The 22,272-nt window shown below is 44.1% G+C and overlaps 2 protein-coding genes across 6 annotated transcripts in view; both read right to left on the bottom strand.

The window, feature by feature from the left end:
• The window catches only part of USP10 (ubiquitin specific peptidase 10), a 29,419-nt gene extending 14,681 nt beyond the window's left edge, over window positions 1-14,738 (bottom strand). For 2 of the 5 annotated variants that reach the window (XM_032230188.1, XM_032230190.1), the window contains exons 1-4: window positions 14,531-14,738; window positions 3,836-3,904; window positions 3,043-3,166; window positions 1,229-2,233 (exon numbers count right to left, since the gene is read on the bottom strand). In XM_032230188.1, the coding sequence (XP_032086079.1) occupies window positions 1,229-2,233; window positions 3,043-3,166; window positions 3,836-3,904; window positions 14,531-14,551 (1,219 nt within the window). In that variant the 5' untranslated portion in view covers window positions 14,552-14,738. Of the gene's footprint in view, window positions 1-1,228; window positions 2,234-3,042; window positions 3,167-3,835; window positions 3,905-14,391; window positions 14,419-14,530 lie in introns of those variants that run through there. The other 3 variants (XM_032230191.1, XM_032230192.1, XM_032230189.1) reach the window with 2 other exon arrangements.
• A 2,195-nt stretch (window positions 14,739-16,933) lies between these two features.
• Window positions 16,934-21,197, bottom strand: KLHL36 (kelch like family member 36). The gene is made up of 2 exons (XM_032231365.1): window positions 20,880-21,197; window positions 16,934-18,084 (listed from the first exon to the last, which is right to left on the bottom strand). The coding sequence occupies exons 1-2, from the start codon at window positions 21,086-21,088 to the stop codon at window positions 17,529-17,531; spliced, it is 765 nt and encodes a 254-aa protein (XP_032087256.1). The 5' UTR covers window positions 21,089-21,197; the 3' UTR covers window positions 16,934-17,528.
• Window positions 21,198-22,272: the final 1,075 nt, after the last annotated feature.

Here is a 22,272-nt window from a genome sequence, read left to right as displayed (position 1 = left end):
TTGGGTCAGGCAAGCTTTTAGCATGGTTTTATGCAAATAGGACCTAGGTTGGTTTTCCAGCTCAGTGTTCCATGGCTGTCCATGTTCCAAGGGGATTAGAGAGACATGAGCAAGTTCTATTCAACCAATTTTCCCAAGAGAGTTCTCTTCAGAACAGAAAGGGGCTAGATTTCAATCAGGAGAGTGGATGGAGTGGATGGGAATTTTACACGTCTGATATTGGGACCTGAAGGAAGTTAAACCTCAACTCAACTCAAAACAATACTAAAAACTTAACAATGTAGCATCACAGACACTCAATTACACACCATCTTCATTTAGGAGCTACGGTTGAGGGTAGGAAATTGTAGAAAATCATGTGAACACAATGGGCATATGGCAGAAATCATTGCATTAGTTGAGACATTACAACGACTGCAACTTGTAATTTTACTTGCGCATTCTCCACTAACCCCTACTTGTAAAAAGATTGTAGAGCACATGAACTGCAACCATGTGACTGTGGAACAATGCATACGTAAATGTGAGGCCTGGATGCAAACCTGGATTATTGGGTTTTTTTTTTAACACTACTGTAACTTCAAATGGTTGCTAAATGAGGCAACCAATAAGCGGGTGCTACTTTGTAACGCTATTTTAATATGTCAATGGAGATTCTCAGTCATGATTGGCCCAAAGGTGCTTTTTTCAAAAGGCAACTGGACTTTTAAGTTTTTTCCCCTTGAAGATACTTTGCTTCTCATTCACAAAGCTTCTTAGGAGTGGTGCGGTGGCCTAGAGGTGGGGCTCTCGCCTCACAATCAGGAGGTTCTGAATTTGATCCTAGGTAGAGGCGCATAGTTCTCTCTTTGGACTTAATGAGAATATATCTGCTGAACAAAACTCCGCATTGGCGACAGGAAGGGCATCCAGCCATTAAACACTTCTAGGTCTATTCAGTTGCCCAGGCTCCACCCCGCAAGGGATTATGAGGTCATTAAAAGATGATGATGATGATGATTCACGAAGCTTCTTCAGTTCAGTTCTTTCATTTCCCACCATTCGGTCAGAACTGAAGAAGCTTCGTGGATGAGAAACGAGGGGGTGGGGTGGGTGGGGAAAGCACCTTTGAGATTTTTTTTTAAAAAAATACTTTCTTGTTCAACCCAATACCATGGTCCTCTCACCACACAATTTTCCTCCTATTTTAACCTCACTTATATTCAGCTCAACCCTGAGCAAGTGATACCTGCAATCTTTATGGCTACAGGATCTTCAGACACTGGAACGGGCCCCTCTTTGACGTCAACCTGTTTCTCAGGGACCACAGGAGATACGGCAGGAGGGATATACTTAGTCTCCACATAAGCCATAGGCGTGGAAACAGAGGGCTTTGAGTTGTGAAACAGACTTGCCCATGATTTCGCAGGCTGATTAACCACCATTGATCCTGGAACAGGGGTGACCGCCTCGGTCGAAGGGGGGGAGGCCTCCTCCAGCTTAGCTTGGTCTGAGTCAGTGTTTTCCGCAGTCTGCAAGTCCACCCCGTTGGCAGTTGTGCCCTCGCTAGAGCATTCAAGTGTTTGCCCATTGGTAACGCCAAGGTTTTCAGTAGTTTCAGCACAAGGCTGCACGACAGCTGTCCTTAACGGGCTGTCTCTCTCATGATCAGAGGAGACACAAGACTGTTCCAAATTAGTAACACTGCATACTTCTGGCTGCCCTGCAGTTCTGGTAGTATCTAGAGCGCCGGAAACCAAATCCTCCGATACAGCTTCACTACTGAAGTCCACAGAATTGTCAGGGCTGTTACAAGTCCTTGGCACGTCACCTGCAAAATCTACATCGTCTATGCTGATGCTATTAAGTCTGGGTGAACCGGCGTGTCCGTTGATCAAAGCCTCAGCAGGAACACCGTCGCTCACATCTTCCAAATAACTGTAATATCCCGGGGGCCTTTTCTTTTTCTTTTTGCGTTCCCGCTGTCCAAGGCTCCCAGAGAAACTATCGTTCTCAGCATTGGAGCCATTATCCAAAGCAAGGGAGGCGTCACTGAACTGGCAGTCAAGGGAATTGTGATTGGTTTCGCCAAGGACATCGCTGGGTGTCTTGGGGGTCGGTGCACAACCGAGAATGAACTCCGGTGCCTGAGGATTCAGGGTGCTTGAAATACTGTAGTCGCTGTTGTTCAGCACAGACGAACCTGCCTCAATCACTTCGTTAACACCAAATTCAATTCTCTGATATTCCTCTCCTAGGAGAGAGGAAAAAGTGTTACAATACACAGCTATTAAAGAAAGTGTGGAAAAAATGAATAAGGCAGGAAAAAAAGCTTAGATTTCACAGATGCAAAAAAGCTGGGTGAATGCAAATCATTAGCTCAAATCAGATATTTAGAAAATCTCAGGGAAAAGTAAGTATAATCTAGTGTTAATTATCAGTTACCTCCTTAATATAAATACCTTAACTGGGATCACACACACACACACATATGCATAGTGTGCGTGTGTTCATGAGACGGGGGAGGGGGGGAGAGGGAAGGGAGGCAGGAGAGTGCACTTTGGAGTAACTGCACAGGACTGCTGTTGTACCAAGTGTGAATTCTGCCCAGTGAGAAATTCACCATGAGCAAAATATATTATTTCTAATATATCAAAGAACACAACCTAACATTATTTTTGTTTACTTCCTGCGATAAGACAGTTTAAATATTTTTTTCTTTCAAATGTTTCAGATAATATCCCTTCCCTCTCTCAACAGCAAACTAATTACGTAAAAAGCCACTTCCGATTTTCCCCAATTTCAAAGACGGATTTCATAACCAAGAATCCAGTAATTTTAAGATTTGGGAGTTCCATATAAGGAAGAATTATCATAGACACCCAAAGGGGCTCAAGATACCTAGCTGATTTAAAATTTAAACAAATCAAAGGATCAGTGAGAAAGTAGGATAAACTATTAGTTAAAACATGCTATGAAATAGGAATATTTCTGGTAATTGGGTTAGTAAGCTTAAGCTGCAAAAGTAATCCAAATCCCCAAAGCTGAACTCAAGTAACGAACCTGCAATACACTGGACTTCAAAAGGGTTGGGAAAACAGTGGTGAAGAAGGAATGGCTTCTTACCATCATGGAGCTCTCCTGTGGACTTAAGACCACATGAAATGGTGTCATTGTAGGGAGGCAGCTGCGAAGAAATAGATGAAGAATTAGGGGTAAATTATTTTAACACCAGCAAGTTATTGGTTTATTCAATGATACCACGCATTTCAAATCTAAAACATGGTTAAGATAGTAGACAACCATGCTACAGTCTAGCCTCATCTCTTTCCTCTTGAATGTTATGTGCTCCTTCTTCTATACCAGGGGCCGCCAACCTTAAACACTCAAATAGCCACAAAGGTCCTAACCGGAAGTCCTCCATTCAATTCTGGAGCCGACCGGAAGTCTGGTTCCCCCACCATAGAGTCTCCTCCTAGTGTGGCATCCTTTTTCCTGTATCTGTCCTAACTGAAAATCCTATCAACAGTGGAGTCGACTGGCGACAGGGAGCCGCAGCAGAGGGATGAAAGAGCCACATGCGGCTCCAGAGCCACGGATTGCTGACCTCTGTTCTATACAATAGGAAAACATAGGGTTTTTTCCCTGAATTATCTGAAGTACATAGAGTGGCCTTTGTTCCTGAGACTGTTAAAAGAAATTTACACATTTATCAGAGGAAAACTACTTTTAGTAGACAAAACAAACATAAGACTTAAATTGAAGCAGGCTACAATGGCAGTGCTTAGATTTATTGCTCTTTATAAGGACTAGAACTTTTTTTTCACTTTTTAAATTTTTTTTAATTTGCTCTTACCTCAACGGAGCAACGGGGAGTCACAAAAAACTGATTAAATTCATCAGGGCTGAATTCCCCAAAGATATACTGAAAAATAAAACACAAAAGTAAGTAATTTATGAATTTCAATAGACTCTTGACCCGCTGTGGCTCTTCGGCACAGGGTACCATAAAACCTTGCCTTTTGTTAAAAAACAATGTTACTACCTTCATCAAGTCCCTTTACTAGAAAATTAAGAGGACCATGAGAAGCTAACAAGCACCCATTTCTGTGTCCAGTCGTAACAGGCAACTCAAGTTACAATCTTAATATACTAGATTCTGGGAAACCAGGCTGTATCTATAATCTAAAAACCAATGCTACAGTCAGCTGGGGCAGTGGAGCATAGGATAGTGGGGATCTGGGCTGGTATTACTTCCTGGGGCATACCAAGCAGCACCAGAGCCATGAGGTTCGAGGGCTACTTGCTGCCCTGCAAGGCAGTGTACAAGGGAGCCAAAAACGTCAGAGAAGGGATGGAGGGGAGAGATAGACGGTGGGAGGAGGTGCTGGGAGGGACCAAGCCTGGAATAGTTTGGTTTGGGGGTGGGTCCTTAGCTAATGACTGGTAAAATTTGCTTAATGACAGTGACATGGGCTGTTGTCACTATGTAATTGACGATACGTCAATTTATAACTGCATCACTTAGTGACTGAAATTCTGGTCCTAATTGGGGACGTAAATCGAGGATTACCTCTGCTAAAGTAAAATTGGTTTGGAAATCTACTTAAAGCATTTGTTAATCCATTAAGGACTATCTAAGCAGCTGGTAGGTATCAGCTATGCAACAACTCAAAGCAAACTGACAACTTAAGCATGCCAAAAGTCACTCTCATATTTCAATGAATTTTCAACAGCGCTAATCAAACTAATTTCAACTGATACTATACTCTGGCAATGTTTCAAATTACAGCAACTAGCACAGCTTGCTGAACTGTAACCTGAGATGAATGTGTTAGATGAAGCTATGCAACACAACTAACATTTAAAATGCTGTTTTAACAACTTATTCCTATATATACACACATTCTTCTTAAAGGCTTAAATGTTTAATTTACCACTTTGCTGAAGCTGTGCCTCAAAATACAAACTGATTATCCCCTCCCCCCCCCCAATCTTAGATTATTATTTATGGAGTAACATTTATCCTTGTACAATTATTCCTTCACGACGAGACAAAGCACGAAAACCATCTTTCCAACAGTTCAAATCATTTATCTTTTGCTGAGCTGCTTAAGAATGGGCTCCTTGTTATTCAATCACAAAGACATCACACAAAACCCACAATAAGGGTCAGGAAAGCACGGAGGAATAGTTCCGCAAACTTCATTTAAACAGCCCGTGCAGGTAGCTCTCCACCACAATAGGGATCGGGAAACTTGTCATTAGGCAGTATGGTCATTAAGTGAGGTATCATGTGACTGCACCTTTCCTGCCATGGTCATTAAGCAAATGACCATCAGCTAACCATGATTTGCAACCTCCTGCTACTTTCCCCACTGGCTCTCAGAAGCTGACAGGGAAAGTTGCAAATGGTGATCATGTAACTTGCAGGATGCTGCAACGGTCACAAAATGTGCAAATGGTTGCCAAACGATTATTTGACTGCAGGGACTCTTCAACAGGCATGCGAGAACCAATCATGTCCTTTTTTTCCAGTGCTGGCATAACTTTGAACAATCACTAAGTTGTTGTTAAGCAATGTCAGATATATATGCAGTAATCCTGCGGGATTGGGCGGCCTATAAATTTAATAAATAATAAAAATTTATAATGTAGTGTGTGTGCGTGTGCATATATGTGTGTGCGCATGTGCATATATATATGTGTGTGTGTGTATGTATGTATGTATGTATGTATGTATGTATATATATATATATATATATATATATATATATATGTATGTATGTGTGTGTGTTTTTTTATTTGTGCTGATAAATAAATAAAGGCACAAATAAAAAAAAAACACAAATATAACAAAGGCAACAGTAAAAACATTGGGTTTCTGTCGTGATGGACTCTTGTGACAAGCCGAAGGACAGATGATGGAAGCAGTTAGCTTCCTCCCATAATTGGGGCTTACCAGGGGTTGTAAAAAATCTTATACACACATATATACATATATATATACATACATATATACATACATATATATACATACATATTAGATTTTTACAACCCCCGGTATGCCCAAATATGGGAGGAAGATCACTACTTCCATTCTCTGTCCTTCGGCTCGTCACAAGAGACCATCCAGGCAGAAACCCAATATTTTTACTGTTGCCTTTTTGTTACATTTTGTTGTATTTGTGCTGATAAATAAATAAAGGGAGACTAGTATAGATCTATTTCAAGCTATTTAGCTCTCATCAGCTAGCCATACCCTTGTGTGTGTGTGTGTGTGTGTGTATCAGATATCCTAAAAATGTTGCCTTACACAGCTACAGACTAGTATTTTAACATCCCGTGCGCTCTTCTCTGTCTATTTTACATGCGCAGCAGAATGTAGTAAAATCCTGACATGACAAATTGACTGCACCACTCCACAAGCCACCTCTACTACTCACTGCATTGTAATTCCAGGACTGAAAAAGAATCCATTTTCTGTGGTGCTTAGATGTTATCTGAAGTTTACAGCACGAGTTTTACTTTCAATAAACTGCTACAATAGACAACTTTTCTGAACGATCCAGTCCAATTTACCATTCCTTTATTCCAACCTATGTATATGGTCCGCTACTTACACCAATGTTAGCTTATTGTAATAAACTATTTTATTTCCTTTGCTATTTCTTCCAGTAAGTCTTTACATGCATCTCTGCTGGACAGGCAGCAATAATTTGTTATTTCTAAATGAAAATATACGAAATTTTTGTTCTGGCTTTGGGAAACTAACACTGTGTTTAACTCGCTCACCTTTTGCAACTACTTGCAGTTCATGTCTTTCAATTACAAAAGGTTTTGCCTGCAGGAAAGAGGGAAATCTACTGATATTCTCCTATTCAGGCTATTCAAATAAGTCACCTAGGAAGCTGCTTGACTCCCTACCTGAGCGCATTCATACTATAAGAACTTTTTAAAAAAATGCCTTTTGTTCCAGCATGACAATCCAAACAGGATGATCGGAAGATGGAAAGACAAAGACAAGGAGTGGGAGGAATTTAGTTCTTGAATGAAACTGTACTCCAGGCAGATAGTATCTATAAGATTGCGCTTATGTCTTCCAAAACCTGTAAATCCTGCTGGAGAAGTGGAAACTGATGGGAGGGTTGGTGTCAGCTGTTAAACAAGAAATCTAAATATTTGTGGCCTATTTTATCTGACAGTTGCCTAAGGACAGAACTGTAGGTTTTAGTGTTTTCTGGGGAATAATAAAAGACATACTACAAAATACTTCTAAGCTAAAAAAATCTCCAGCCAAAATAGCCCATTTAAAATTGGGTGTCATGTATCAAGACTATACACTAAGGCAAAAGCTGAGACCCAATTATTTTGAAACTGTGTTTTAACCCAATGGTAGCACTTTATGATGGAGACAACGGGTTTGGATTCTGACAATTGATTCTGTCAGACATCTTATTCGGTTTCTCCATTCTCTTTTTTTTTCTTCCCCTTGTTCAGTCCAGGCCACCTTCAACTTAATCAGATAGCAAGCGATTAAAGCCTCTTATCAACTCACCAATGAAAGAGGAGTACCTGATGTGCATTTAACCACCTCTCTGCTTTCACCTTGGACAAACACACATCACAATTTATTAAGTATGGAATGAGAACATTCTGGTTCTAATTACAGAAGTTTTTTTAAAACTGAGAAAACGTCTCCTGCGATGAAACACTGCTGCTATTTAAATGCTGAGTGCCACGCTAAATGGTCATATATAAAGCATTATGTACAGCCATATATCAACTATTTCAACTGGACAGAAAAAAAACTGCATGTCTAGCAATCCAGGTCTTTCAAACTGACCATCTACTTTGCTGAAACAGCATTAAAGTGACAAATGATTATAATCCAGTGGCTCAAAGCCAGAAAGTTCTAAATACAATGATCTGTTAAAAAGAAAAACAACACCCTGACAACAATAAGCAAAAAGTAATATTATAGTAAGCTGAAACTTAGATGTATGGATTAGCTATAGACACTCACAACAGATAATTCTGCAGAAAGCGCATTCCATAAATGCATATTTTATCATGCTAATTCTAAAATAAGGGAAGATTGTCAAACTTATCTGGAGGAATCATAGCAAGCCAATAATTCCATACACCTTTTATTTTTACAAGAAGGCTGCCAAAGCGTTTAGTCATGGTTTGTTGAGTAAGCCATGGTGGTTTGAGGCATGCATCATACCTTGATAGGTACATCATACTACAGGTAGTCCTCAATTTATGACAATTGAGCCCAAAATTTATGTTGCTAGTGAGGAATTTGTTAAATGAATTTTGCCATTGTATGACCTTTCGTGCCACATTTGTTAAGTGAATCACTGCAGTTCTTAAACCAGTATACACCGTTGTTGTTAAGTGAATCTGGTTTTCCCATTGGCTTTGCTTGTCAGAAGGTCGCAAAAGGACCACATGACTCTGGGACATTGCGACCGTCATAAATGTGAGTCGGTTGTCAAGCGGCCGAATGTAAATCACGTGACCATGGGGATGCTACCACGATCATAAGTGCGAAAGATGGTCAATTTTTTCAGTGCCGTTGAAACTTTGGTCACTAATGAACTGTTAGTCAAGGACTACCTGTACATGGGTCTCTGCATCATGATAAGACTATAGTACAGTACAGCTTAGCTCTGAGGTCGACAACGTTGCCTAGAGAATCCGGAGTAACTGCTTATTTCCAAATATATATATATATATATACTGACTCTATCCCAAATGGCAGAAATCACGTTTCAAATCTTGCAAAGCTGCAGCATTTTGTGAGAGCTCAGCCATTTTTTGTATGTACGATGAGGCTGTCATAGAACGAAGCCTTGGGCGGAAAGAATTTGGCTGAACATTATGTGAGAAACAACCTTTTCTAAGGTTGCATTCTAAATCAAAAGGTTGCTCTGTAGATTGCGATCGACATAAAAAAAATATTGCAAAAAACATTTAACTCACCACAATTCCAATTTCAAGAAAGCAACCTAAATTCCAAGCAAATTATATTCTAGACATTCTATTTAAACAGCGTGCAAAAAAAATAAATAAATCTTAGCACTGCAGATAGCACAGACTGCAATAAGAATATTTTAATTAAGAAAAAATTTAGTATTTCGCTTCCATTAAAATAATTGGGTTATCATTACTGGTTGTTTCTGTGCTTTCAACTAAGTCTTGACTTTTAGAGAGACAACTATGACAAGTCCATGAAGTTTTCTAGGTAGGCTTTCAGAAGTCGTTTGTCATTGCCTACTTCCTAGGTTTGAGAGACTGTATGTCCCAGATGGATTTATACCTGTGGCAGGACGGGAACTCACAGCTTCCAAGATTGTTTTCTAGTGCCTTCTCATTACATAAAACTGGCTCGCAATCTTGTTTTATAAATCTTTTTTTTAAAATTATCAAGGTGGAATAAAAAGGTTAACATGTAGTACAAAAGAACTGCCAGAAGCTTCAAGTTCAGGCACATCTTAATGTTCAGAAATTTTTAAAATCCAGGCTATTAGAGATTTATAATAGCAAGGTGAGAGAATCCTACAGATATAATTTAGTTAAAATGGTGGAAGAATTCAAGGTAATTTTAGCATACTTAATTTTTCTCACTTGAATAAACTGCATATATACAATCTTTGTGCATATGCACAAATATCCATGCCATGAGTGAACAGAGATTTTAAAGCAGGTATCTGCCTCAAAAATAAACTTTTCAAATTAAACATGTGGTTTAGCAGATATTATTCATTTCAGAGGAAGCAACAAATGACATGAATTTAATATATGATCATATTCCAACAGCATTTGAAAATATACTTGTAGTCCAAATAGACCCCAAAAGAACCAGGACAGGAAAGGCATCACAACCTCTACTACAAATAATGTAGTGCCAATTAAAAGGTAATTTTCATAATAAAAATATAGTAAATAATCACTTACAAACTGCTAATTTTCAATTTCAAAACATCACTCCCACTATTACTGACAAGACCAACCAAAAATTAAAAAACAAAAGTTCTGGAGAATTGAAATGATTTCACTTTCCTGGAAAATAGGTATAGCATCCCTATGATACTGATGGAAAATTATCCATCAGGGTGGATCTTAAATGAAATGCAGGAGAAGCAGATTAGAAACACATTCTTTTAGGTGCTATGATGCTTTGGGGCTTTTTTTTAATCCAATATAATTACTTTTTTTTAAAAAAAAAAACAATCTAATTAATGTATCTTTTTTGAAGCAATGTACAAGATAATTTGAAGGAACAGAACACCAGTCCTAAGGCTCCAGATACTAAATAGCCTTACTACAAATCTGTTGGGGGGGGAGGGGGTTGTTGGTTTTCTTGGTGCTTTCTGAGCTTGGTTGTTTTCTTACAGATGTTTCATTACCCATAGTAACATTATCAATGTACTATGTGTTTAAAAACTGAAAATATCTTTCTCTTATATTTTCTTATACTAAAGCAAGTGGTATCCTTGCGTCCTTATCCTAGAGCCATGATGGCGGACCTATAGCAATAGCAGTTAGACTTATATACCGCTTCATAGGGCTTTCAGCCCTCTCTAAGCGGTTTACAGAGTCAGCATATTGCCCCCACAGTCTGGGTCCTCATTTCACCCACCTCGGAAGGATGGAAGGCTGAGTCAACCTTTGAGCCAGTGAGATTTGAACCGCCGAACTGCAGTTAGCAGTCAGCTGAAGTGGCCTGCAGTACTGCACCCTAACCACTGCGCCACTTCGGCTCTTCTATGGCACGCAAAGCCATTTCTGAGGGCACGCGAGATGTTGCCCTGTCAGGTCCAGCGCGCATGCGTGCGCTGGCCAGCTGAGTTCACTCTTTTTTAAAGCCATTTTTCGCCCTCCCCATGCTCCAGAGGCTTTATAGGAGCCTGGGGAGGGTGAAAAGAGCCTCCCCTGCATCCCCCGGAGGCTTCATGAGCTTCCGTGAAGCCTCCGGAGCGCAAAAAACCGGCCCTACGGGCAAACCAAAAGTTCAGGAACGGACTTCAGGTTTGCTCGGAGAGTAGTTTTGACTTCTCCAGTGGCTTCAGGGAAGCCTCCTGAAGGTCCCTGAAGCTTCCGGAGGGCGTCCAGGGGGGCGGGGGAGGCTGTTTTCACCCTCCCCAGGCTCCTATAAAGCCTCTTGAGCCTGGGGAGGGCGAAAAAAGCATGCAAAAAATTGGGGGGGGTCACTCCTGTAGGGGGGGTTGCGCATTGCATTATGGGTGCAGCACACAACCCCCCCTGCGCTCCCCCCACTTATGGCACGCAAGCCAAAAAAGGTTCGCCATCGCTGCTATATAGTGAACTTTATTACTGAAAAGTACTGACCTTTGCCTTCTATTAAAATCTAACAATTTAACCATTACACAAAATTGGGTTGGTATTGCAAAACCACTTTTGAGGTTACTTTGATTTAAAAAGCATACAACCTTCCACTGGAGAAGGTAAATGCACCCTGCTTCATGATGAAACTTACAATCATTGCTGAAACTTATTTAACTGAATCAGGATCTAATCAATGGTTTAGTATCGCCTTCCTTTTGCTTAAGAATTAGAGAAGCAAGCCATTCTGAGTCCCTACAAATAGGATGTCAAAAGTTTTCATGGCCTCAATTACAATGCAGAACAGCACATGGTAGACATACAAAGCACAATTCAGATTTCTGGCCACATAGAGGCAATATATGAAGTTGGGGTTTATATGGCTGGCAGTTATTACTATTTCAATTACAACAAAAAGGAATTGTAAGTACAGGATATATGAGATTTGTGTATACAAATATAGGCAACTAATTAGATCAATGAAAATGCAATATCTACATAGATTTGCAAGAGCTATGTGTAATTGCGTGTCTCCCAGAGCCAGATTGATTGCCTTTCAAGAAGTCATTCAACTTTAGCTTCCAATGCAAAAACTGGTTAGCTACTGAAGTAACAAAACCTAAGGAGAAAATATTGCTTTTAATATGCATATACAAACAAATATAAAGACAGAAATTATATTTGCTAAACTGAGTAGACAGAATTCATGACTTGAGGTGTGATACACAATAAAAGTTGTAAATGTCCTAGATTTCCATAAATTAACATAGCACAGCTCCCCCCTTTTTTTACAACTATGTATTTCCTGACTATTATAAATAGGAATGTAACCAAGTTGCTTTCTGGAGTATGTTTTACATCTCATCCCACAGGTAAAAATGCCACATAAAAATCAAAAGGAAATGAGGAGCTTTCATGACACCCAAATTTAGATGTAAAAATTCTCTTTGCTACCTAAACAGCATATCATCACTTTAAAATACAGCATTCCAGTAACTTTTCCGGCTGCATTCCTAACAGCGTGTTTGAAAACCTACAACTGTGAGCAGAGAAAACAAGTATCTAAGAGCCAGCAAAAGGAAATCTTCCCCCCTCCCAATATTGCTGTCAGCAAATGCTAAAAAGTTCTGCTCAATAAAAAGGGAAGGTGCCAAAAATCTGTCTTACCTCTATTCATACCCAAAAGTTATTATTCTCCTCTTTGCCCTTAATCCACTGCTACAAAAACACGTAAATTCATTACCAGCTCTCCTCCAAAAACCAAAGCTATTCATCACCTTTTTCCTGTATGTATGCATGTGCCTATAGGAGAATACCGAATTAAGAGTTGTATAATATATGTATAAATCATACATGTATGTATGCATGAATGGGTGCACATAGGCAAGTATTGGTTAGAATTGAACATGGTTATATGTATACATAATATAGCACACGTGTTCAGATAGGCAAGTATTGGATTAGTGTGTGTGTGTATATATATACATATATATACATATACATACATACATGTATGCATATATAACACATACATGTATGCATGCATATAGGCAAGTCTTGGATTAGAGTTGAGTGTGGTTGTGTGTGGCATAATGGCTAAGACGTTTGCCTAAGATGCAATACAGCACAGGTTCGAATCCCAGTAAGGGTATGGCTAGCTGATGAGAGCTAAATCTGGATCTGGATACTTGAGATAAATCTGGATCTGGATACTTGAGAGACCGCCTTCTGCCAATCACCTCCCTGCGACCAATAAGATCACACAGATTGGGCCTCCTCCGTATTCCATCGGCCAGCCAGTGTCGGCTGGCAACTACAAGGAGGAGGGCCTTCTCAGTAGTCGCCCCGACCCTTTGGAACGAACTCCCCGTGGAGATTCGTACCCTCACCACCGTCCAGGCCTTCCGCACAGCCTTGAAGAACTGGCTAGCCCGTCAGGCCTGGGGATGAAGATAGTTGCCCCTCCCGAATGATGAATGCATGTTGGTTACTGTTTTATTATATGTGTCTTTGTTATTGTCTGCATTTCCCCTTCCCTGATTTTATGTGAGCCGCCCTGAGTCCCCTCAGGGAAAAGGGCGGCCTACAAATGTCAATAAAATCTAAAATCTAAATGGCTTGAAGTAGATCTGTACTAGTCTCCCTTTGTTTATTTATCAGCACAAATAAAACACATATACATATGCATACATACATACATATAACACATACATGTATGCATGCATATAGGCAAGTCTTGGATTAGAGTTGAGGGTGGTTGTGTGTATACATAACATAAATGTATGTATGCAGGTGTGCGTGCAATAACACAAGTATTGGATTACTGTGGATGTGTGTATACATAACATGAATGTATGTATGCATTTGTGCATATAGGCAATTACTGGATTAGTCTTGTGTGTGTATATGTACATATAACACATATATGTATGCATATGTATGTATAGGTGAGTACTGGATTAGTGTGTGCGTCCACGCACACCCAGACATACATACTCACACATCTACATATGCATGTGTGTGTATAGGTGAACACTGAATTAATGTGTGTGTGCACGTGTGTATACACAAACACACAATCTACCTGCCCCCCCCATTCCAATCCAAACCTCCCTCTTACCTGGACTTTCAACCCAACAAGGCCAGCCTAAGCAAGGCAACCAAACCACAAGGAGAACGAGGCCTCCTTTTCCTTCCAGCTGGCAAATAAGCCCACTCCCCACTAAAGACAAAGGGCAGCCCACCCATTCCCTGGAGAAGAAAATCTCCCTCAAACCCCCCAACCCGCACCCGAAGGAAGGCGCTCCTGGCCCTGTCCCAAACGCCCCCGGGGCGAAAGAGGTGGGAAGCCAGGCCGAGCCGAGGCAGGCCGCCCCTCCACGCGGTCGGCGCCTGAGCCTTCAGCGGGGCCTCCGCCCGCCGCCTCCGTCCTCGCTTGGCAGAGGGAAGCCCCTCTCCCTCCCCCACCACCGCCATGCGGCACGGCCGCCCCACTGAAGGGCCCCGCGGGGGGAAGGGGAGGCCCGCGCGCGCCCCCCGCCCTCCCCTCCCCAGTACCACATAACCCATCAGCCCCGGCTCCCTTTTCCCCGTCCGAGAGCGTCGGAAAGGCTCCGCGGGGCTGCAGCCTCGGAGTCAGGCCCGGCCCAGTCAGCGTGTTCCCGCCCCGGGCAGGGAGGGCCCTCGGCGGTTTTACCTGAGCGCCGTGGACCGCCATGGCGCCCGGGCCCCTCGCTGAGGGAGAAGGCGGCCGCGGCGGCGGGGCTCAGCCGTCTCCCTCAGCGCCTCACGCGGCGGGCGCCGCCGCCGCCATCTTCTCGCTCGCTCGCTCGCTGCTGGCAAAGGCGCACGGCCGCCACCACACACGGCGGACGGGCGGGCAGGGGAGGGGCGGCCGCGGCGCCTGCGCACTAGAGGCCCGCGCGCTTCGCGGCACGCGCTTCGCGATCCCACAGGCGGGCTCGCCGGCTGGCGGGTGAGCCACTCCCTCCCTCGCCCCTCTGCGCATGCGCCTTCCCAACGGATGAGGCCGGGAAGGGAGGCCAAGTGCTGGCTGCGCAGGCGCGCGACGAACCGTGGTCCGGTTTGAGGTGGGAGGGAGCCTTTGAGGCGACTTGCGCAAGCGCGGCTCGCCTCCGGGGGGGCGTTTCCTATACCGTCAGTCATTGATCGGTTTGAGGGGCCCCGACTTGGGCATGGTGGTGGGAGTTCTTATCTCACGATGCCCTGGAGCGGGGGGGGGGATTGACCTTATTCGTTACGGGAAATGAACGAATGAATGCGAGGGGAAACGATTGGCACGCATTCTCCTCATGGTGGTGGGGAGGAGCGGGTGTCCATACACGCGCGAGGGAGGGGCGACGGAGACATGTCGGGCGCACGCGCATTCCGGCCGTCGCGAGGGAAGGGAGCCGTCTGCGCATGGGCGCTTATTTGAATACATTTTTGCGCTTGCTCCGGAGTGGAGAGAGGTGTGGCTTCTTGCGCGACGGTGAGGTTGATCGGCACTGCGCAGGCGCCGGGCTTTCCCCAGAGCACGTGTTGGATGGAGCGGTTCTTAACAACCAGAGAAAAGGGTGTTGTCGGAAAACGCCGCCTAAATCGAGAGGCTGGCCTTTATTTTATTTTTTTTGCTCAAACCAACTTTTGGTTTTTTTGCTCAAACCAACTTTTGATGCAACCTTTGGTTGTTTTCTTGCAGACGTCTCATGACCCAACTAGGTATCATCAGTACTAGTAAGGAGTGAGGTTTGCTTTGGAATTGTTTAAATTTCCTACAACACCGCATTACTTTCCTGCAATATTTTAACTGGTCAGCTCTTCTCTCTAGGGCAGGGGAAAAAATGATGTTGCAACCCCATTTTGGACAGCTGAAGAAAACAGGTACATTGGATGTGATCCAGCTGGACGCTTCACGTGAAGCCTGGACAACATTACTCACTTTTACAAAATTACACTTTACAAAACTCTTCACTCCCTCCTTTTCAGGACGCTGATGATGGAAAGCAGCATCCTTGGCCGATCAATATGGAACAAAGCCAACTTTTCTTTGGAAACAAGTTTATTGTTTGAAATCCAAATTCGGGACCAAACACATAAAAAAGGCCTGGAGGAAAAGAGATTACATCGTTCCAAGCTAATATTTGTTGAGCAAACCTTGCAAAAATGATCTGCTCCGTTTACAGGAAAGAAGAATGTTTCTATACAAATTAGGTCTAGAAGATAGTTGTTTCCCCAATGTTTTTACTCCTAGAGACTACACTGACAAGTTCCTGCAGTTTTTTTTGGCAGTATTTTCAAAAGTGGCCTTTATCCCCCTTTGGCTGAGAGAGGAGGAGTGGTGAAAGTCACCCAACTGGCTTTGTGTCTAAGGCAAGACCAAGATTCACGTTTCACTGCCCATCGTTCAGCGCCTTAACCCTTCAAGTGAAACCGCTTCTAAGTGCCCAGCTAAGTATTAGCAAAACAGGATCTTCTACTAAATAAAGGCTTCTCCAAATTCATGAGAAATGTGCTTTGCCTGGAACAGAGAGCTAATCTTACACCCAATCATTTAAGCTACCTCTAAGTGTTGATACGCTCTTCAGGCCAAAACACAACATGCACTGTCATTACAGGGAGGGTAAAAAATAAACCAGATGTTTCAGGAACCTCTTAGCTGGTGAAAACAGAATATGAAGTACTGCAGCTTCACGAATCTCAATTCAACCATAAAGGACAGTTGAATGTTACTGCAGCTGACTGCCGGCTGTCTGCAATTTGAATCTCACCAGGCTAAAAAGTTAACTTAGCCTTCCATCCTTCTAAGTTGGGTAAAATGAGGACCCAGACTGTTTGGGGCAAGATACTGGTGCTGTAAACCGCTTAGAGAGGGCTGTAAAGCTCTGTGAAGTGGCATATAAGTCTAAGTGCTGATTGCTATTGCTATCTCATTCTCACTTCTCCGTTTTGATCAATTTGCCCAAAGTAGGATTTTAATACAAGAAGTGAGCTTTGACGGACAGGCTTTTACTGACACAATTCTACCTTCCAAGAAAAGGCAAATCTACCTGTGCCCTGCTTTCTCTGAAGATCCCTGACATTCATCTCCCCATTTGTAGATGCTCTGCTGATTTCTTCTCACAGACTTCGTGCCCTAACGCTTAGGTTGCTCCCGAAACGAGTAACGTTTGCTCGCCATTCCGAGAAACAAGGATGGACAACGGAGGAAGTTCTCTAGCCCAAGTCAAGAAGGTATAATTCTGAAGTTTCCAAAATCAGTTCTCTGTACAGGTTGTCCTCGACTTACGGCAGTGCATTTAGCAACCATTTCAATGTTCAGATGGGTGCTGAAAAAAAGTGACTTCCGACCACTTCTCACACGATTCTTGTGGCATTCTCGCGATCAAAATTCAGGCACTTGGCAAGGAAGGTTGAAGCATCCGAGAATCACATTATCACCATATTGCAACCTTCTCAACCAGCTTCTGACAAAGATCAATAGCAAAAGCTGGATTCACTTAGCAACTACACAATTCACTTAACAACCGTGGCATTTTGCTCCACCACCAGGGGAAGAAAAGATGTTAAATCAGGTGCAATACTGCTTCACAACCGCCTCGTTTAGTGATGGGAATTCTGGTTCCAATCGTGGTTGTAAATTTGCGGTCTGCCTGTATCGGGACAAGGACAGGCTTCGACCCAAGCGCTACCCCTCATCTCCCTCGATGTTCGTGGCATTGTGGCTTGGCCTTTTTCTTTTTGTCGTGCGACCTGGGCCTCAAGACGCAGACGCAAGCCGACACGCCGGCGATGGCCTTGGGAAGGTCGCTCCCTTTCTGCCACTGCTTAGTCATTTTGTCGTAGACCTGAAGGGCCCTGGAGAAGACCGTGTTCTCCCAACTGTAGCCGCCCAGGATGTAGATCTTGCCGTCCCAGGTGGCTACGCCAGACTCGCTGTTAGCCTGGAGCAGAGGCGCCACTCTCGTCCACTGATTGCATTTGGGGCTGTAGGATTCCACCTCCAGGATGTCGAAGCGTGTCATGGTCTCCAGGTGGTCGTCGCTGCCCCCGATCGAATAAATGTCGTCATGTAAAGTAGACATGCTGTGCCAGCCACGGGCAGTGATCATGGGCCTCCTCTCCTCCCAGGCATCCGTCCGGTAATCATAGCACAGCAGGTTTTTGCGATAGGGGCCGATCTGGTAATCGTGGCCTCCCGAAATGTAGACGAGTTCCTCGTGGACGGCGCCTGCGTGACCGTACGTGAACCTGCAGCGGAAGAAAAAACGAAACGAGACTTTAAGCGACCCATCTTAGCAGGAGGAGCTTTTACTATTTACTCTGCGGTGTTAACAGAGCATGCCTGGCTGCGTTGAGTTAGCAATTGCAGTTAGACTTATATACCGCTTCATAGAGCTTTCAGCCCTCTCTAAGCGGTTTACAGAGTCAGCATATCGCCCCCACAGTCTGGGTCCTCATTTTACCCACCTCGGAAGGATGGAAGGCTGAGTCAACCTTGAGCCGGTGAGATTTGAACAGCCGAACTGCAGAACTGCAGTCAGCTGAAGTAGCCTGCAGTGCTGCATTTAACCACTGCGCCACCTCGGCTCTTACAGTTCGATCCTGACTGGCTCAAGGTTGACTCAGCCTTCCATCCTTCCGAGGTGGGTAAAAAGAGGACCCAGATTGCTGGGGGCAACATGCTGACTCTGTATACCGCTTAGAGAGGGCTGTAAAAGCACTGTGAAGCGGTATATAAGTCTAAGTGCTTACTGCTTACATTTACAAATAACTCAAGGCAGCTAATTGTAATTTAATAAATTTATATGCCGCCCAATCCCATAGGACTCCGGGCGGCTTACAAAAACAAGACTAAAAGATAAAAAGTTAAAAACTAGAAAGAGAGGAAAACAAATTTAAAAGCAGTGCACTATACGCTCAATCTTGGTGGGGCCGGACCTCATTCGCGTGGTCAACAGCCCCAGGCCTGCCGGAATAGCCAGGTTTTAGTGGCTTTTCGGAAGGCCGAGAGAGTGGGAAGGGTCTGGATCTCCACGGGTAGATCGTTCCACAGGGCCGGGGCAGCTACAAAGAAGGCCGTCCCCCGAGGGGTCACCAGCCGGCAGTGTCCGGTCGACAGCACCCGGAGAAGGAGCAAAACATATCTAACACACTTTATCCTACTTTTAACAACAACAGCCCTCTGAGGTAGGTTGGGCTGAGAGCGGGGCTGGCCTAAGGTCACCCAGTTGGCTTTTACGGCTAAGCTAGGACTTGGGATTTTTGAATTTGGCCTTACGGTTAGCTCTCTGGATCCAAAAACCAAGAAAGATCCTTCCCTTATTCAGTACGTAAGTCCATGCAATCCAATATGTGCCTCGCATAGGAATTATTTGGAGCCCCCTGGGCACAACCTTCGGTTGCCCAAGTACCTTTGGTGATATATCAGTTGTAGATTGTAGATTGTAGATAAATTTATTTATAGGCCGCCCTTTTCCCTGAGGGGACTCAGGGCGGCTTACAACGTATAGGGAAGGGGGTACACACAATGACGTATAAAAACAGTACATAATTAAAAATAGAAGCAACATTCATTCACCATTCGGGAGGGGACGGATTATAATCTTTAACCCCAGGCCTGACAGGCCAGATCTTGAGGGCTGTGCGGAAGGTCTGGAGGGTGGTGAGGGTACGAATCTCCACGGGGAGATCGTTCCAAAGGGTCGGAGCTACGACTGAAAAGGCTCTCCTTCGCGTAGTTGCCAGTCGACACTGACTGGCGGATGGAACTCGGAGGAGGCCTAATCTGTGTGATCTGATAGGTCGTAGGGAGGTAATTGGCAGGAGGCGGTCTCTCAAGTTGTGATATAAAGGTAAGCAACCTTAAGAGCAGGAGGCAATCTCTGGCCTAATTTCAAGACAGTTTTGCAAGAATATACCTGTGGGTTGCTTCATCTTGCAGGAGAGATGGGTGGGACAGAGAATTAAAAACTTAAAAAAGAGCAGAAAAAAGAGAAAGAATTGTGTGTGTAGGAAACGGCAGAGGTTTTCGATGCTACCAGGTTTTCCTGATCTTCTCTCCGGAGGCCTCCTTAATCTCATTTCATTTCATTTATTGGTTTTGTATGCCGCCCACTCCCGAAGGACGCCGGGCGGCTTACAATAAAACTGGGGAAGGGGATAAAGAAGACAATACAAGACAATACAACAATTTAAAACACGACAACATTCACAGATGAAGCGCGGCTGGATACTTTCAACAGCCCCCAGCCTGCCGGAACAGCCAGGAGTTAGTAGCTTTGCGGAAGGCCGGGAGGGTAGTAAGGGTCTGGATTTCCACGGGCAGTTCGTTCCAGAGGGCCGGAGCTGCAACAGAGAAGGCTCTTCCCCGGGGGGGTCGCCAGCCGGCATTGGCTGGCAGATGGAATCCGGAGGAGGCCAAGACTGTGCCATCGAATCTGGTGCTTTCCAGATGAGTCACAACTGTAGTCGCCTAAATTAACAGAATAGCAGACTTGGAAGAGACCCTGGAGGTCTTCTAGTCCAACCCCCTGCTCAAGTAAGGACTCCTGTGCCGTGCCGGGTAAGTGGCTGACTCTTTCCAGAATGTCTACCACTTTTTTTCGTGGCACGACAAAACCGCGGTCCACTAAAGCGCGCCCGATTAAAGCGCGTCGCTGACGTCATCAGCAGCGCGACAACGACCGCGGAGAAAAAAGGGCGCTTTAAAAAGCGCTTTTAAAGCAAGCCGATTCACGTAAAGGTAAGGGTTAGAGTTAGGGTTAGGTTAAGGGTTAGGGTTACGTTAAGTGTTAGGGTTAGGTTTAGGGTTAGGTTAAGGGTTAGGTTTAGCGTTAGGTTTGGGGGGGTTAGGTTTAGGTTTACGCGTTAATTTTAGCTTTACCGCTCACAGCGTGCATTTTTCATCACGCTGTGATGACATCAGGTACGCGGTTTCATCGAGCGCGCTTTAGTCGACCGCGGTTTTGTGGTGGAACCCTTTTTTTTATAATACGGTGACCAAAACAGCATTCTGTTCTATCATCATCATCTGCGTTTCACACCTGGGCAAGCCGGCGACGTAAGACCAGCTGTCCTTCTCGGGGCTGTAGGTCTCAACCGAGGACAGTGCTCCGTGTTCATTCCTGCCGCCCACAGCCACCAGCATGTCCCTGATGGCCCCAAGATAAAAGTCCACTCGCTGTTGCCTCATCGAGGCGAGCTGAGAACGGGAGAGAAAAGCAAAAAAAAAATATGTGCCAAGGGTCATCATCAGTCACAGAAACCCACAATTAAAAACAAGCGCGTAAAAAAAATGCAAGTAGAAAAATAGGAACCGCCTTTGGTGGGAAGGGAACAGTGTTCCTCCGTGCGCCTTCGGCGTTGAGTCATGCTGGCCACATGACCACGGAGACGTCTTCGGGCAGCGCTGGCTCTTCGGCTTTGAAACGGAGATGAGCACCGCCCCACTTGAGTCGTGAACGACTAGCACATATGTGCGAGGGGAACCTTTACCTTTATGAACGTTCATTTTAACATTTGTAAAAAATAAATAATAGTAATTTGCAACTGAAAGATTCTTCTGGATGTATCACAGCAGATCATTTGGGAGAGATAAACAGAAAGATGGATACCAACACCTTGAAGTCAAGAGGGGAACCTTTACCTATGCACACACCGTACATCTATACATGCATACACACACACACACACGCACACATTATTTGCTTGGGTCCTGATAGGTTGCTGCAGCCAGATATTTGTGCTTCATTTTTGCTTCTTAAAGGAGACCGTTTCAGAAAGACCACTTCCCCAGTTCCACAGAAATCATATGAACAGACAAACTGGGAACGCTGGGAACCCCGAGCCGTATTTTTAATCACTCCTCTTTGAAAGCATCAAAGCCTCTCCTTGACTTGGGTTTTCCCAGGATTCCAAGCGTCGTAGCCCAGAGCTTGCTGGGAACCCAACCTCACAGTTAAAAGGGAACCCCGGTTTTTATTAGTGGCGATGGCAGAAATCTTGTCCCCTTTACAGAGAGTCTTCGACTTAACGACCGTTTGTTTAATGACCATTAAAAGTTCCAGCGGCACCTGGAAAAAAGTGACCTTTGACAACCGTTGCAGCATCCCCATAGTCACAGGATCAGGATTCCAAAACTTGGTCACTGACTCATATTTATGATGGTCGCAGTGTCCTCGGGTCACGTGATCCCCTTTGGCGACTCTCCGACAAACAAAGTCAATGGGGAATTTACCTAACAACCATGCTACTTAGCTTAACAACTGGATTTATTCACTTAGCAACCGTGGCAACAAAGGCCGTCATTGGAGTGAAAACTCACTTAAGCCGTGGAAATTTTGAGCTCACTTGTGGTCGTAAGTCAAGGACTTTCTGCATCTCCAAACAAACGGAAAGAAAGAAAGAAAGAAATTATCTACCAGAGCTTGAGCCTCA

This window comes from Thamnophis elegans, chromosome 14 (assembly GCF_009769535.1).
Source record: "Thamnophis elegans isolate rThaEle1 chromosome 14, rThaEle1.pri, whole genome shotgun sequence".
NCBI lineage: Eukaryota > Metazoa > Chordata > Lepidosauria > Squamata > Colubridae > Thamnophis > Thamnophis elegans.
This window is presented reverse-complemented; position numbering and strand designations above follow the sequence as displayed.

What these genes read in the sequence shown, in the direction of transcription:
- KLHL36 (XM_032231365.1), bottom strand. Translation starts at nt 21,088, where the DNA reads ATGATGACCCTTGGCACATATTTTTTTTTTGCTTTTCTCTCCCGTTCT. An exon ending in TACGTCGCCGGCTTGCCCAG is followed by an intron (nt 18,085 to 20,879) that starts GTGTGAAACGCA and finishes CTTCCGCTGCAG; the next exon opens with GTTCACGTACGGTCACGCAG.